The sequence below is a fragment of the Ursus americanus genome, chromosome 2, assembly GCF_024610735.1.
Source record: "Ursus americanus isolate L20-20 chromosome 2, mUrsAme1.1.p, whole genome shotgun sequence".
Classification (NCBI taxonomy): domain Eukaryota; kingdom Metazoa; phylum Chordata; class Mammalia; order Carnivora; family Ursidae; genus Ursus; species Ursus americanus.
The window spans coordinates 9,068,860-9,085,647 of NC_142128.1; the positions used below are offsets into that span (position 1 = coordinate 9,068,860).

At 49.4% G+C, this 16,788-nt stretch overlaps 1 protein-coding gene across 3 annotated transcripts in view; it reads left to right on the forward strand.

The window, feature by feature from the left end:
* STYXL1 (serine/threonine/tyrosine interacting like 1) overlaps window positions 1-16,788 on the forward strand; it is a 67,947-nt gene that overhangs the window by 29,223 nt on the left and 21,936 nt on the right. For all 3 annotated transcript variants that reach the window (XM_045786235.2, XM_087868055.1, XM_045786236.2), the window contains 3 exons: window positions 4,468-4,618; window positions 9,178-9,323; window positions 15,106-15,251. In XM_045786235.2, the coding sequence (XP_045642191.2) occupies window positions 4,468-4,618; window positions 9,178-9,323; window positions 15,106-15,251 (443 nt within the window). The remainder of the gene's footprint in view (window positions 1-4,467; window positions 4,619-9,177; window positions 9,324-15,105; window positions 15,252-16,788) is intronic.

Genomic DNA, 16,788 nt, shown 5'->3' on the forward strand with positions numbered 1-16,788 from the left:
AGCTCCCTTCCTCCAGCCCCACGGGGTATCTTCTGTCTCTCAAGTCATTGCCAATCCTGGCAGCCTCCGCTCAAATCCATCTCTGTCCTCTGTCCCGACCACAGCCTCCGCCCTCTTCTCCCAACGTCTGTCTGTCTGCCCCGGTTTCTCCTCTGTGTCCTTGCTTCAGCTTCCTCTTGTCCTGCCGCTGTCTGAAGACAGTCACTGGTCCGTCCTTGGTCTCCTTCCGGTCTGTCAGTGCATCTTCTTGCGCAGAGATTTCACTCAGGCTTCCAGCGTCAGCTGTCCAACTGCAATGAGCTGTCCCGTCTGTTTTACTTCTGAAGTTTTGTCTGGCAACGCTGACCCTGCCTTTCCCACTGACGCTGTGCTGGGATGCCCTCCATCTCTGGCCCTTTGCCACGTGGACTTGAGGGGGAGCCCGGGCCCCGGCTCAGGCATTTTTCCAGGATAAGCTTGCTGCTTGGGGGTATAGCTCAGTGGTAGGGCGTTTGCCTATAGGATGAGCCTGCTGCCTAACACCCCCTCTCCCCATCCCAAACCCATCATTACCTGCTCCCCCCCACCTTTCCGGGGTTTTTATTTTTTTTTAATAATAATTTTTTATTATGTTATGTTAGTCACTATACAGTATATCCTTAGTTTTTGATGTAATGTTTCATGATTCATTATTTGCGTATAACACCCAGTGCTCCATGCAATACGTGCCCTCCTTACTACCCATCACCAGCCTATCCCATTCCTCCATCCCCCTCCCCTCTGAAGCCCTCAGTTTGTTTCCCAGAGTCCATAGTCTCTCGTGGTTCATTCCCCCTTCTGTTTACTCCCCCTTTCTTTATCCCTTTCTTCTCCTATCGATCTTCCTATTTCTTATGTTCCATAAATGAGTGAAACCGTATGATAATTGTCTTTCTCTGCTTGACTTGTTTCACTTAGCATAATCTCCTCCAGTCCCATCCATGTTGCTGCAAATGTTGGGTAAACGTTCTTTCTGATGGCTGAGTAATATTCCATTGTACATATGGACCACATCTTCTTAATCCATTCGTCTGTTGAAGGGCATCTCGGCTCCTTCCACAGTTTAGCTATTGTGGACAATGCTGCTATGAACATTGGGGCCCTTCCCTTCACTACGTCTGTATCTTTGGGGTAAATACCCAGTAGTGCATTTGCTGGGTCATAGGTAGCTCAATTTTTAACTTTTTAAGGGACCTCCACACTGTTTTCCAAAGTGGCTGTACCAACTTGCATTCCCACCAACAGTGTAAGAGGGATCCCCTTTCTCCACATCCTCTCCGACATTTGTTGTTTCCTGCCTTGTCCATTTTTGCCATTCTAACTGGTGTAAGGTGGTATCTCAATGTGGTTTTGATTTGAATTTCCCTGATGGCTAACGATTTTGAACATTTTTTCATGTGTCTGTTAGCCAATGTTATCTCAGAATAAACTTAACCAGAGACGTAAAGGATCTATATTCTAGAAACTACAAATCACTCTTGAAAGACATTGAAGAAGACACAAAAAGATGGAAAAATATTCCATGCTCATGGATCGGAAGAATTAACATAGTTAAAATGTCTATGCTACCCAGAGCAATCTACACTTTCAATGCCATCCCAATCAAAATACCAATGACATTTTTCAGAGAACTGGAACAAACAGCCCTTAAATTTGTGTGGAACCAGAAAAGGCCCCGAATCGCCAAGGAGTTGTTGAAAAGGAAAAACAAAGCTGGGGGCATCACAATGCTGGATTTCGAGCTGTACTACAAAGCTGTGATCACAAAGACAGCATGGTACTGGCACAAAAACAGACACATAGACCAATGGAACAGAATAGAGAACCCAGAAATGGACCCTCGGCTCTTTGGGCAACTAATCTTTGACGAAGCAGGAAAAAACACCCAGTGGAAAAATGACAGTCTCTTCAATAAATGATGCTGGGAAAATTGGACAGCTATATACAGAAGAATGAAACTTGACCACTCTCTCACACCGTACACAAAGATAAACTCCAGGATTTTCAACTGGCTGGCTTCAATGTCTAGCTCTTTTTTTTTTTTTTTTTTTTTTTTTTAAGATTTTATGTGTTTATTTGACAGAGAGAGAGAGAGAGCCAGAGAGAGAGGGAACACAGGCAGGGGGAGTGGGAAAGGAAGAAATAGGCTCCCAGCAGAGCAGGGAGCCCGATGTAGGGCTCGATCCCAGGACCCCGGGGTCATGCCCTGAGCCGAAGGCAGATGCTTAATGACTGAGCCACCCAGGTGCCCCTCAGTGTCTAGCTCTTAATCCGCATTTCAGAACTTTCTCTGCTTTCTACAGCCTATTCAGAGCCCCTTTGTCATTTATGGCCTTCGGTTTCTGGCTCCACTCTCAGATCTGCATAGTCTTGTGATTCTGGCAGCACCCCCAGCTCTGGAAGAGACATTCTCTGGGCCTCAGCCAGGCTGACACCTCTTGGCTCCCCTCCCGAACTTTCCTGCCAGCAGCCCCACACAGCCCCAGCAGGACACACAGCCCCCAGCTCGGTGGCCTCCCTCGCCTGGCCTCCCTCGCCTGGCCTCCCTCGCCTGGCCTCCCTGCTCCCATTCTCAGCTGGCACCTCAGGCCTTCCTGCTTCCATTCTCACCTGGCACCTCAACAGCACTGCCGTACTGTGTTTCCTTGCTTCTAAGATACACATATCCCCCTCCATATTTGAATATTTTTGAAATTGAAATATATCCTACAATTGATGTGCACTTTATTTATTTTTTTTAAAGATTTTATTTATTTGAGAGAGGACCAACGGAGAGAGCAGGAGCGGGAGCAGGAAAGGGGGGAGGGGAGGCAGAAGCAGACTCCCCGCTGAGCAGGGAGCCAAACGAGGGGCTCCATCCCGGGACTCCAGGATCGTGTCCTGAGCCAGAGGCAGATGCTTAACCGATGGGGCCACCCAGGCACCCCAACCAACAGTCTCTTAATCTAGGATATAGAGTATGTCGTCCCCCGTTCCCCCCCCCCCCCCCCCAGCATACTGCTGTCTCAGGCTTCCAGACCTTTTGCTGGGAGCACAGGGATGCGTGTGCCTTGCTCATCACCGTATCCCGGAGGCTCAGTCTGGTCCCTGGCATCTGGGATGTGCTCAGCATGTTTGTTGACTAAAATGAATGATCGGAAGCTGTTCCTTCTGTCTGGAACGTTGTCCCCACTCTTGTCCATCTGGCAGATTTCTCCTCGCCCTTGCAGCCCCAGCTCCAATCCCTCCCACCTGCACAGCCTTTCTGTGTCCTCTGGGCCTACTCGGGTGTTTCCTGTGCCGCTTTGAAGCTCTGTATTCCAGAGCCTCAGACGGCGTAAGTGTAGAGTAGACCTTCAACGTATGCTTACTGAGCGAACGAGCGAATGTCCAGCCACATCTGTCCTGCCCTCCCACCTGCTCCACGTCTCCACTCCTGTCCCCTTTGCTCATGTTGTTCTCCACACCCAGAAGCCCCCCTTTCTCTCATTATCTGTGCAAACCCTGCTCGTCCTGAGCACCGGCTCTCTCCTAGTTCCTCCAGACAAATAGGATTCCTCCCCTCTCCATCCCAGAGAACTTTCTGGTCTGTCCCTCCACAGGCCTGGCTTCACTGCCTTGTAGTAGAATCGTTATGTACTCACCCTACCCCACCTGCAGGCCCTGTCTCGGCCATCTCTGTCAGCCAGACAAGGTTGCAAGGGACAGTCAGGCTCGGGATTCCCTGAGTAGTGGGGGCCTTCAGGAAGCATGCGACCCTCTAACCTCTCAGCCACCGCCCATCCAGGCCTCCTCGAGCTCTGGGATGCCCTTTGGGGTCCTGGGCATCGTTCCGCCCCCATGGCCCACCTTCCTGGCAACTCAGCCACTCCCAGCTGCTCACGACGTCCTGGTTCCTGTTTGCCCTTTCCTTTCTCGGACTGTGTTTATAGCCATGTGCCAGGTATAGTTCTAGAAGCTCAGGGTGCATCGGTGACTACAAAAGAACAAAAGTTTCCGTTCTCACAGTGTACATCTGAGTCTGACGCATTATATCCACTTGCTCGCGACTTCTGCTTATCCAAGCCTTCTGCTCACTGCCCTTTTAATGGCAGGTTTCGGATTAGGCCTCCATCACCAACTACCCTCTCCCAGAGAGATGTCATCAGTTTGGCTTCGGCTGCTCTGAGAGCACATGCGCTAGGCCACCTACTGGGCTGCGGGCCTCTCGATAGACCAGCTCTTCTTTGGTCAGGACACTGTCTCTGGTCCGGCCAGCTGTGGTCAGCTTTGTCACAGCAGGGCACATGGGCGTGGAAGGTGCTCGGCATCCAGCACACTCTCCGGTCCCTTCTCGGTGCTGCTGGGACTGTGTGTGTAGTCAGGGGAACAGGCACGGTCCTCCCTCCAGCTGCACCCAGGGCTGGAGTGCGGGGAGTATGTGCCCAGCTGAACCCACCCACCAACTGACTTCTCCCGTGGTTTCTTTAGAGGGCAAATGAGTATCTTATCCCGGAGTCTGTGGATCTGGAGTGCGTGAAATACTGTGTGGTGTATGATAACAACACCAGCACCCTGGAGATCATCTTAAGAGGGGACAAGAAGGAGGACGAGGATGACAGCTCTGACGATAGCAGACAAGGTAGGTGTTTCAGAGCGCGGCCGGAACAGCAGCTAGTGGTGATCGAGTCAGAGTCGATGGACTTTATTACTCAGAGCAGTGAAAGTAGCCAGAATGTCCTCCTTTCCTTGCGCTGGTGCCCAAGCCCCCATTCTCACAGCGTGACAGGAAGAGGGCCGAGGAAAACCTACCCGCACAGTGGGTTGTATTACAGGAGAACTCTGAGCTCAGGGGACTGAATCTTTTTTTTTTCTTTTTGTAAAAGACTTTATTTATTTGAGAGAGAGAGCATGAGCACGAGCAGGGAGAGGCGCGGAGGGACAAGAAGACTTCCTGCTGAGTGCGGAGCCAGATGCAGTGTGGGGCTCCCTCCCAAAACCCCGAGATCATGACCTGAGCCGAAGTCAGATGCTTACCCGACTGAGCCACCCAGGTGCTCCCAGGGCCTTAATTTTTTATAATGGGCAGAAAGCCTGCCCGCCCCTGGCTCTAGACGGAGAAACGGTCTATCTTCCAAGGATGTTTGTTATACAAATACTCTTGAAAAGCCAGTATCTTTTTTTCACAGGACACATAGAAACCCGAGAGGCCGTGGAGAATGGTCTCTAATAGGTAATATTCCCATTTTATAGATGGGGAGATTGAGGCCCAGAAAGGTGCATGCAGTAACTCACTCAAGATCCTACATATGTTGATTTAGTTCTTTACTGCCATGTAAAGAATTACCCCCAAACTCCGTTGCAAACCTTAATTAACTGATGCCAGGCTCTGGTACGGCATGTCCACTGAGATTGCAGTTGAGATGCTGGCTAGGGTCGCTGTCATCTGAAGGGCTGACTGGGCGGGGCTGATCTGCATCCGAGGTGCCTCACTCACACTGGTATGGCCAGGAGGCCTCTGTTCCCCCCCACCTGGATCTCTCCGTAGGACCACATGGATGGTCTTGTGACACGGCAGCTGGTTTCCCCTGGAACGGGCCATCCAAGAGAGCCAGAGATAGCCACATGGCTCTTGCGACTGAGTCCTGAGACTTCTGGTCACTTCTGCCCCATTCTGTTCATTAGAAGGAAGTCATGGAGTGCAGCCTACCCTCAAGTGGTGAGGAATCAGACTCAACCTCCCTTTATATTCTTTCAAATATTATTTCTTGTATTTGAAAGAATTTGTGGACTGTGCTTGGAACCACCACACCTAATAAGCGGTGGGGTCAGGATTCGGGCAGGTTGGTTCTGTCTTGGTCTCCCAAGGCCTGGATAGTGGAGCTGGAGAGCAATGCGTGGTTGGCTCTAATCTTCTGATCTGTTTTCTGAGGCGCCCCTGCGTTCTCCACCCAGCCCCTGGTTGGGGGGCTGACAATCCCTAGCTGTTGGCATAGGGGCTCTGCCGCTCGTGGCTCAGTTGTGAGTATATGTGGGGTTTCCATGGGCCTGGGCATTCACAGCAGTGGTCACTGGGTGGCGATAGGCTTCCATCTTTAATGAAATCAGTCTTCCCTGGAGGTCCTTTGCCAAGACATTGTTCCCTCTTTCCCAAGCTTATCAGGTTGGATGGGTTCCAGTCTGCAATCCTAGGATTGTAGGTTGGACCCTGAAACCATAGGAAACAGTGGTCAATAAAGATAACCCCCTCTATGTCCTATAAATGACCTCATGGAGCCCCCATTCTCACTGAGTAGGAAACCACAACTGCAAAACAACACAGCAAAACCCCAACCTTCATGCACGTGTGCGTACACACACACACACACACACACACACACACACACTCACCTTGTCCACTCAAAGCACTTTTCTCCTTTAAAATGGCATCTTTCAGGTGAACGCAGAGTCTCTGGGGTAAAAGACCATTTCGAGGTTTCTCTCCCCATCCCCTTCCCCTTTCTACTGTTAAGCACCTACCTCCCCACTCCCCAAGGGAATCAGGACGTGGGTGGAGCCTCCATCATATTCTAGAAGCTCCGTCAGCTCTGTGTGCTCCTCTCCTGCTGGCCTCCTGGGGAGGTGCCCCTCACCTGTGTGGCCTTGGGCCCTGGGCCTCTGTCCTTGCTGTGTCTGTGGCTGAAATGTCCCTGTCTAGGGTGAGTCAGGAGTGGTTCCCTCCCCTTAGCTCTGTGCCCTCCTTCCCAGGAGTTCCACAGGTGCTGCTGGTCCCTGGGCTGTGGCTGTTTCTCTCCTCTCCCACCCTGTTGGGGGGGGAGGGCGCGGTCTCAGGATTCCTAGTGGGAACCGGGCGCAGGTGGTTTTTTGCACCCCTGCCCCCACAGACATGGTGTTTTTACCTTCTCGGCTGGGTCTCTTCCTAGGAACCTGGAGAGTACCTTCCCTTGTCTTGGCCCATGGGGCTCTTTCTCTAAACTCCTTTTACCAGGCAAAGAGCAGCCCCCTTCTTGGAGGAGAGACATTTCCCTTACATTAAATCAGCCTTCCTTCCTTACAACATACAGATTATAGACCCTTCAAACGGGGCTCTTGATAGGTGTGGTTGGAGTTTCCTGGGCTGGGTCATTGACCACAACTGCGGGGGGAAGCTTTGGGAATGTGGGCATTTTTTTTTTCCCCTGCTCTCTGAACAAAGCCTGACTTTCAAGCCAATTGTCTGGCTAAGGACCAAAAGTAATTTAACTTAAAACTTGCCGCTGAGTAGAGAGCGCCTTGGCCTGGATGGGGTCTCGCGTCCTCCTGAAGCAGTGGGTGCCCAATTCAAAGCATGCGAAGCCTCGTGTCATTGGAGAACTCAAGATTAATAGGATTAAAAATAAAGTTAATGTTAATAACCCCATCATATCTGCGGCTGGGTGGCCTGGGCCCTGGACTGTCCTCAAGGCTTTCCTCTGGAATCTCTAATTGTTCTGGAAACTGGCCTTTCTCCGGCACTGACCCTGTAGCCCCCTGGTGAATAAGCCTCCAGCTGGTCATGTGACGTTGGCGGGGGAGCAGCTGTCCAGTTTAAAGGCAGCGGCACTGTGTCCTAGGACTCCCCTCTCCCGAGCCCTCTGACCGCTCAGCCATCATTCAGTCTCTTGCTCAAGAGGGAGACGGTGTTGAGACACCCAGGACTCTGGCTTCTAAGCCAGGCGTTCTAGGATAGGGTTTGGCTCCTGTCCCGCCAGCTCCAGTTTCTCTCGTGGCCTGGCTGCTGACCCCAGGCTCTTCCTCCGGATCCAGTCCTCCAGACGGATCTCAGGCCCCTGTAGTCCTCAGCAGCCCCTGCTGGAATTGACTATCTCTGGACAGAGGTTCAATGTGGAAGTCAGAGCCCATGCCCCCGCCCTTCCCCCTTTAAGCTGGCTCTCCAGAGTCTGCAGCTTGGTATTTGTCTTTAGGGCTCAGATCCTGGCCTTGGGGGTATCTTGGCTCCGCCTTGAGTATGCAAGCTTGCCCATAGATATCTATTTTGGATACTGTCGCCTGGTGATTCTGCAGCTCAGTGAAGGCATTTAAGATTAAATCAATGTCCAACCCACAATGAGCCGTCCCTTCACACCCACGAGAATGGCCACGATAAAAAAGACGGCTACTAACAGGTGTCGATGAGGATGTGGGGAAATTGGAGCCGTGTTGCTCCACTGGTCAGAGTGTGAGATGGATAAGGTGCCACGGAACAGTTCGGTGTTTCCTTCAAAACGTTAAACGCAGAGTTACCGTATGGTTCAGTTCCGCTCCGAGGTTCGCACCCGAGATGAAGACCTGTGCACACAGAACCTTGCACGCAAGTGTTCACAGCACCATCCACAACAGCCAAGACTTGGAAATGACCCAATGCTCCTCGACGGCTGCGCGGATAAACGAAAGGTGGTAGTTCCACATGATGGAATAGCACTCAGCCCTAAAAAGGAACAGAGTACTGACACGGATGAACTCGGGAGACCCTAGCTAGGCGAAAGGAGTCAGACACAAAACCATATACGAAATGTCCACAATAGGCGGATCCGCAGAGAGAAATTAGATTAGTGGTTGCCTCAAGCTGGGTGTTTGAAGGGAAAGGAGTGGAACCTTCTAACCCGTACAGGGTTTCTTTTTGGGGTGATGGTTGCACAACTCTGTGATTATACTGGAAACCATTACTTTACCCACTTGAGGTGAATGGTATGGTATACGATCATGAGGTACGTATATGAGGGACATTTCCCTTCTGCTAAATCCCCTTTCCTTGCGATCCTGTGGAGATCCAGATCATTTAAGAATTTACGGAAAATGGGGCGCCTGGGTGGCACAGCGGTTAAGCGTCTGCCTTCGGCTCAGGGCGTGATCCCGGCGTTATGGGATCGAGCCCCACATCGGGCTCCTCCGCTATGAGCCTGCTTCTTCCTCTCCCACTCCCCCTGCTTGTGTTCCCTCCCTCGCTGGCTGTCTCTATCTCTGTCGAATAAATAAATAAAATCTTAAAAAAAAAAAAAAGAATTTACGGAAAAGAAGGATCAACTTACTAGTAGCAAGCGGCGTTTTGAATTTGAGTTGTTAACACTCCTGTCCGGTTAGATTTGCTTTGGGTCCCTAGAGCATTGCTTTTCCAAATCGAGTGGACATCGACTGGAGCTTTAGGCAGACAGGGGCGATCACCTCTTTGGTCTCTGCTCTTAGAGCTGGTGCCCGGAGCTGCCGTGGAGTGTGGCAGAGCGCTGGCCCACTTCACCCGCCACCCCGTCTGCATCCTGAAAGGAGGCTACGAGCGCTTCTCAGCCATGTACCACTTCCTCCGGACGCAGAAGATCATCTGGATGCTGCAGGTGAGGCAGGGTGCTGAGCCCAAGCAGGCTTGGGTGGGAGCATGGTCTCCCCCTGGGGACTGAGGGCCGGGGAGCAGGGTAGGGGAAAGAGGAGGCCAGTGACATGGGAATGGTGGAAGGGGCTGGAGGAGACCATGCTTGGAAAATGGACCTGGGGCAGCCAGGAGGTCCAGGCCACGAGGGTGAATTTCTCATCACCGGATTCAGGCCGGAGTCAGCGTGGTGGTGAAGAGGGGGCCCGTCCAGAGGGCAGGGGTCCCAGGGGGAGCTCTGGATGGTGGGCCATCATCAAAGACAGGCAGGGGCGCCATGATTTGAGGCTGCCCATCCGTTCTCTGCTGTCTGGACCCACAAGCCCAGAGAACACAGAAAAGACGAGCTAGCATCCTGCCTACGAGGAGTTCTTGGCTAGCAGAAGAGACAAGGGGCGCCCCCGGTGTCTGGAGCCCAGAGGTGAGGCCCCTCCTGGAGCCAGACCAGAAGAAGGAAGAGGAGCTTGCAAGGAAGAGAAGTGGGTGGAGGGTGGCTGAGGCAGGCATGGGGTGGCCATGGGGGGGCCATGACCGACAGGCAGGGGCTGGTCTCTGGAGGGCGGGAGTGGGGTTTATTCAAGAGGCTGAATGCAGTGGGATGTAGACATGTGGGGCCCCTGTTTTTTTCTAGTAATTACATTTGGCTCTTTGCCTTTAGCAGGATCTTGGGCAGATTCCAGAAGTTCTGGCCACTTTCAAGCTAATCATAAAATGATAGGGGAAACGTGTGTGTTAACTGGATCTTTCAGAGATACAGAACGAAATATTTACAGAGTAAAACAATACAACATCTGGCATTTCCTTCAAAATAATCCAGGGTGTGTTGGGAAGTGGGTGAGGATAGAGCTAAAACTAAACTGGCCATTAGTTGATGATGTTTGCAAATGGGTGATCGACCCAGAGCTTTATTACACTCTTCTCTCTACTTTTGCATATTTTTGTAGTAATTTCTTAAAGCAGAGGAAAAGTGAGTCTAGTTTCACCTTCCAATCTCAGATCTGAATCAAGTCTCATCTCTTCCCATCCCCCAGAGCTGAGGGTGGAAGTGGCCAAAGGTGTGGGTTAGCTGCAGGGACCTCTCCTCTCTTCCCTGCTCCCAGGCCTGTGACTTCAGTGCTGGGGGGTCCAGGGTGGGCCTGTCTTGTGGCACTGGCTGCCTGTCAGTGGTGGGGCCATGCCTTCTCACTCTGGTCTGGCCAGTTCTGTATGTTGCTGGGGGCCTTAGGTGCTGGTGTCCTTGGGTCCCGGTTCAGGGGCCCCATCTGCTACTAAGGATCTTTCAGAGAAAGCCAGCCGAGACTTCCTGCCGGGAGCACCCCCAATTCCTTGTTTTACTTAGTCCATGAGCCCCCGACCACACCTGCACCCCTTCGCACTATGATTTTCTGCTCTGCAGGTGTACCGCCCTGTCTCGCTGTCCTGCCAGGCACTGCTCACTCCTAGAGGAGCTCTCCTTCTTGGCTTTTCATTGTGCAAACTAAGTATTTCTCTGCAAACCTCACCCTGCTGATAACTCGCCTCCCTCCCTTTTGAAAAAACTTTAGCGTGAGGTTCAGCAACCTGTAAGGAAGTTTGTCGACATAGGAGGAACTGCAACATATTTAAATGCACGTTTTAGTTAATGTTGACATGTGTATACACCTGTGACTTGCAAGCCCTTGCACCGTCTTATGTAGATTGGGGGGCGGGGTGCGTGGTGGCTGCTGGTGGCAGCTGGCTGGGCTCTGCCCTAGGTGTCTGTGGCCCTCCTTAGAGTGTAGGCACCTAGTATTTGTCTCTCTCTGCTTTGGGACCTTCGTTAGTAGTTCAAGGGCAAGAATGAAAGCCCCACGCCCCTCCTGCTACGTGCTCTGAGATGCTGGAAAGCAGGGATGTCCCTACTGCTCCCCAAGGGACTTGTCCTAGGAGGGCGGGTGGGGGCGCTGAACGTGGCCTTTAGACAGAGCAGCTTCTCATTCCCTCTGTTTTACCTGTGGCCTCCCTTAAATGAGATTTCTCTTGGAGCAAAAGGTTCCATGACTAAGACGTGAAGCCCACACTAGAGAGAGATGGTGGTGAGCCCCGGGGTGGCTGGCACCGCCTGATTGAACTTGAGAAAGTTCACCAGCGATCGTGGTGTGGAAAGCAGACCCATGGGGGTCGGGTGGGTCTGGGAAAGGTGGAAGGCAGCAACCGTGAGGGGAGAACAGAGTCGGGAAACACTTAGGCAGTGGCATTGATTAGACATGGTGGGGGAGGGGGAGGGCGGGACATGGGAGAAGGAAGGAGCCTGCGGTTAGTACCCTGGTTCCCCATGTGGGTGACAGGTGGGGGGACACGGGAGGTGGAGGCAGTGTGGGGGAGGGCAGTGGGCTCAGTCTGGATATCCTCATTGATGTGGGTGTCAAAATCACAGGATCTAGAATTAACACACGCTAGTTCTCAACAGCCCAGCATGTTTTCCCTGCCACACAGCCACAGGAAAGGAAGCTGGTTTGAAAGCAGCAAGAAGAGTTGATAGATCTGTGTCCAGGGGCGCCTGGGTGGCTCAGTCGTTAAGCGTCTGCCTTCGGCTCAGGGCGTGATCCCAGAGTCCTGGGATCGAGCCCCACATCAGGCTCCTCCGCTGGGAGCCTGCTTCTTCCTCTCCCACTCCCCCTGCCTGTGTTCCCTCTCTCACTGGCTGTCTCTCTCTGTCAAAAAAAAAAAAAAAAAAAAAAAATCCGTGTCCGGTGTTCAGTGAGATTTTCCAGATGAAACTGGATGCGGGGGTGTGTCCTTTGGCTTCAGCAAGCTGAGTGTTATGGGTGCGGTCAGCCCGAGCTCTGGGGACGTTTTGGGTCGTGTGTCCCTTTCTCACTCTTGAGCGTTGGTTCAGCTTGCCGTCTGCTCTCTGAGAAAGGCTTTTTGAGGCTGACAGCTTGGGAAGGATGTGGGCTTGTGGTGGGCTCACTGGGAGGGGAGATGTGCTGAGGCCACAAGGCTCTGACAAAGTAGCCTGCAGTACTTCGGAGTCCGACTTGCAGCCAGAGGAATTTTAGAACTAGGTTTAACCTTTGAAATCACGTAGGTCAGCATTTCCCGTGGGATACTCATGCAAAAAAGGGACCGCTAAGCAGATCGTGCTGGAAACAAGAGTTTATACAACGTGAGTGGGGTGTGTGTGTATTTTCTTGAGGTTATGTCTGGCTTTCGTGCTCAATATCACAAGTGATTTCAACCCATGCCAATAAGAAACATGTAGCCACTGTGTTATTACAAACATCTGGGCTACAGAATGAGCCTGAGGAACCAGTAGGAAGGTTCTTAGCAGTACCCCAGAGGTACACTTGGAGAATAGTCTTAGCCCGCCGTGCTTTACTGGCTGTTTTCCAACCAGTTTATAAATTCTTATTTGATGACAATTTTTTTCTAACCACCTGGTTGGCACTCTCATAATCTTACCTTGGAACAATCAGATTTTGTAAATTTTCCCCTTCAGTTTTATTGAGATATAATTGACATCTAACATATAGAAGTTTAAGGTGTACGACGTGTTGATTCGCTGCATCTGTATATTGTGAAAAGATCACCAGATAGGGTTAATGAACCCATCCATCACCTCACCTCGGTACCTTTTGTGTGTGTGGTGAGAACATTTAAGATCTACTCTCCCAGCAACTTTCAGGCATATAATACAGTATTGTTAACTAAAGTCCCCATGAACGTGTGCCTCTTATGTCTGGAAGTTCGTACCCTTTTGAGCAACATCTCCCATTTCCTCCACTCCCCAGGTCCTGGCAACCACTGTTCTATTCTCTGTTTCTAAGAATTTGGCCTTTTCCTATTCCACATATAAGTGAGATCATGCAGTAGTCGTCTTTCTCTGTCTGACTTATAGGCATGCCTTGGAAATATCGTGGGTTTGGTTCCAGACCACTGCAATAAACCAAATATTGTAATAAAGCAAGGCAAATGAATTTTTTGTTGTGTATAAAAGTTATGTTTAGACTATATTATAGTCTGTTAAGTGGGCATTAGCATTACGTCTAAAAAAAAAACAGTGGACAGACCTTTTATTTTTTTTAAGATTTTATTTATTAGAAAAAGAGAGAGAGGGCATGAGCCAGGTGAAGGGCGAAGGGAGAACTCCCCACCAAGCAGGGAGCCTGATGCGGGACTCGATCCCAGGACCCTGGGATCATGACCTGAGCCAAAGGCAGACGCTTCACCGACTGAGCCACCCAGGCGCCCCCAAAATGGACATACCTTAATTAAAAATACTTTATTACTAAAAAATGTTAACCATCATCTGAGCTTTCAGTGGGTCATAACCACTGATCACAGATCCCCATAATACATGTAATAACAACGAGAAGGTTGGAAATTTTGTGAGAATGACCAAAATGTGACACAGAGACACGAAGTGAACAAATGCTGGTAGAAAAACATGACCGATTGACTTGCCCAATGCAGCGTGGCCACAAATGTTCAACCTGTAAAAATTGCAGTATCTCTAAAGCAAAATTAAGGGAAGCACAGTAAGACGAGGTTTTCCTGTGCTTCAATTAGCCTAATGCCTTCTAGGTCTACCCATGTTGTCCCAAATGACAGGATGTCCTTCCATTTCATGACTGGATAATAGCCCATTCTGTGTACATGCCACATTTTCTTTATCCGTTCATCTGCGATGGACACTTAGGTTGTTTCTGTGTCTCGGCTACGGTGACTAATGCTGCAGGGAAGACGGGAGATACTCCCTCAACATCGTGATTTCATTTCCTTTGGATATAGACCAAGAAGTGGGATGGCTGGATCATATGGTGATTCTATTTTTAAGTGCTTGAAAAAACTCCGTACTCTTTTCCATAGTAGCTGTAGTTAGCAGGTTTCTTCACTGCCTTCTACTTCTCCTGCCTTTTCTTGGTAACCTATGTTGTGAATTTCTGAGACAGGGATAGCCTAGGTACTGCTTCCCATATGTACTTGATTCTCTCAACTTTTTTCACAGCGCATTGAGAGTGACCGCTGTTTCCTAGGACACGCTTTGGGGGAATGTAGGAATAATCTTTCTCTTTGTGTCTTTGTTTTTCAAAGAAACCCCAATTTTTCATACCATAACTTTGGACGTGGAATTCCAGTGAACTCCCATTTAGGTGGTGTCCCGTCCCCCCTACCTGTCTACATCAGAACTCATCAGAATTTATTTCCTAATGACAAACAGGCTCTATGTGAGTAGTTTTAGTGGTTTTTTTCTTTTAAAAAAGATGTTAAAATTCTGGAGGCCTCCAAAAATAATACAATTATAATTATGTTAATATAATTATAATATGCAATTATGTAATAAAAGGGCTGTCCCTTCAATAATAATATATTATAATATATACAATTATAATGTGTAATAATATAAGGCTCCCCACTCTCCCCTCCTACTGGATTTGTACAGCTCTGTGTCAAGGGGTATCAGATGCCAATCTTCGTGCACCCGGAAAAGTGCACGCAGGTGCCGTGGGGGGTAAGTGGGATGTCCGTGTTCAGATGCGGCGTGCTGTCCCACGGCGCAGTGGCTCCGTCCTGTACTATCAGCCTTCTAACTCCTCATGCAAGTCAGTCTCCTTCGTTATTCTGGATTATCTTTCTCATGCTGAGCCACATTTCAAAAGACAGAAAACCAAAAACAAAAAATCCAACAACGAAAAACAAAACCAGTTTCTTCCCTGGGGAAAGAATATCTTATTCTATGACACGTAGCGTATGTGTTCTATCCAGCCTTTCTCCTTCCTTTCCCTCAGGAACTGGATGCCTTTCAGCCCTATCCTGCTGAAATAATACCAGGCAAGATCTACCTGGGCAATTTCAGGCAAGCCTGCGACCCAAAAATTCAGAAGGATTTGAAAATCAAAGCACATGTCAATGTCTCCATGGAGAAGGGGCCATTGTGAGTAGAAATACTATTGATTTTTTTAAATTAAGCATTTATATAAGATTCCTAGCCCCATGCATTTATAGAGCTGAAAGGGTCTTAGAAATCAGCACACGCTGGAATTGGCCCTACACTTACCTTCATCTGTGCCTGGTTTGTAGTCTATTTCCTGGCTTGGCTGTGGCATCTTCTGCCTCTGAGACCCAATACTCGCCCTTCAGATCTCACCAAAAGGAATGCTTTCCTGGTATTTAACATGATGGGACAGAGTATGCTATTTTACCCTACTTCTCAGGCCCTCTGAGAAGTGACCCCTATCTCAGTCCACTGGGGCTGCTGTGTAGCTGAATACCACAGGCTGGTGGTTCATAAACAAAATACACTTATTTCTCACGGGTTCCGTGGAGGCTACGAAAATCCAAGATCAAGTCGCCAGCTGACTCAGTGTTTGGCGAGAGCCTGCTTTCTGGCTCATGGACAGCCCTATTTTTACTGCATCCTCACGTGGCAGACGATCACCCTCTGGCCCCTCTTTTACAAGGGCATTAATCCCAGCCCTAGGGCTCCATCCTCATGACCTAATTTACAGTCCCACTTTAAACGACCTCCAAATCCCAGACAAAACATTAAAACAAGGGTTTCCAGACAATGGCCAACAGGCAACATAGGACACCGATTCCTGAGAGGAGGGGGGAAAAACAAGATGAGCCCCTCAGTTGACCCAGCTTATTGGTAGGAGACGGTTGGCAGGTCACAGTATAAGAAGCAGGCCGAGACAGATCCTGTCATTCCTTCTGAGTTGAGGGTATAGAGTCAAGAAGTCAGAGAGGTCAGGTTGGCTAGAATTTGCAGGAGAGAGCTGCATGGAGAGTAGAGAGCTGAATATAAAGAGAAAGCTCTGAACATCTGCAGAGTTCCCCCTGAGTCTTCAGCTGAGTACTGATAAGCATGTACATGTGAGAAAACAAGTCAAGGCTGGGAGAAAAACCAGTAGAAATGAACACACATGGAATCCCCAGAGACCATGTAGGGCCAAAAGTAGTTTACATTTCCAATCAGAGCAGACAAAACTCACAACATACTGGCCAGCAAAGAGGGCACTGAGAAAAGTGTTGCCTCAGTTGTGATGAAAAACTAGTCCTAGGTTAGGGATGAAAATGTCCGAGATGAAACATACACTGGGTGGATTTAATGGCAGATCAGACAGTGCAGAAGAAAAGGTTGGTCAATTTGAAGACATACTAGTAGAAAGTGTCCAAAATGGAACCTAGGGAAGAAGAAGATGTTAAAAAAAAGAAGAAAGAAAGGAAAAGAAAAAGAAAAAAAAAAAAGAGAAGAAAATAGAAAAACCAGAACAGAAACATGTGTAAATTGAAATCTTCAAAGGAGAGGAAAGTGGAAAGACAGAAAATATATTTAAGTATTTTATATTTAAATAAGTACTAGCCAAAAAATTTCCTAATTTGGTAAAAACTATAAAGAAATATTTTATATTTAAATAAGTACTAGCCAAAAAATTTCCTAATTTGGTAAAAACTATAAAGTTTATCCC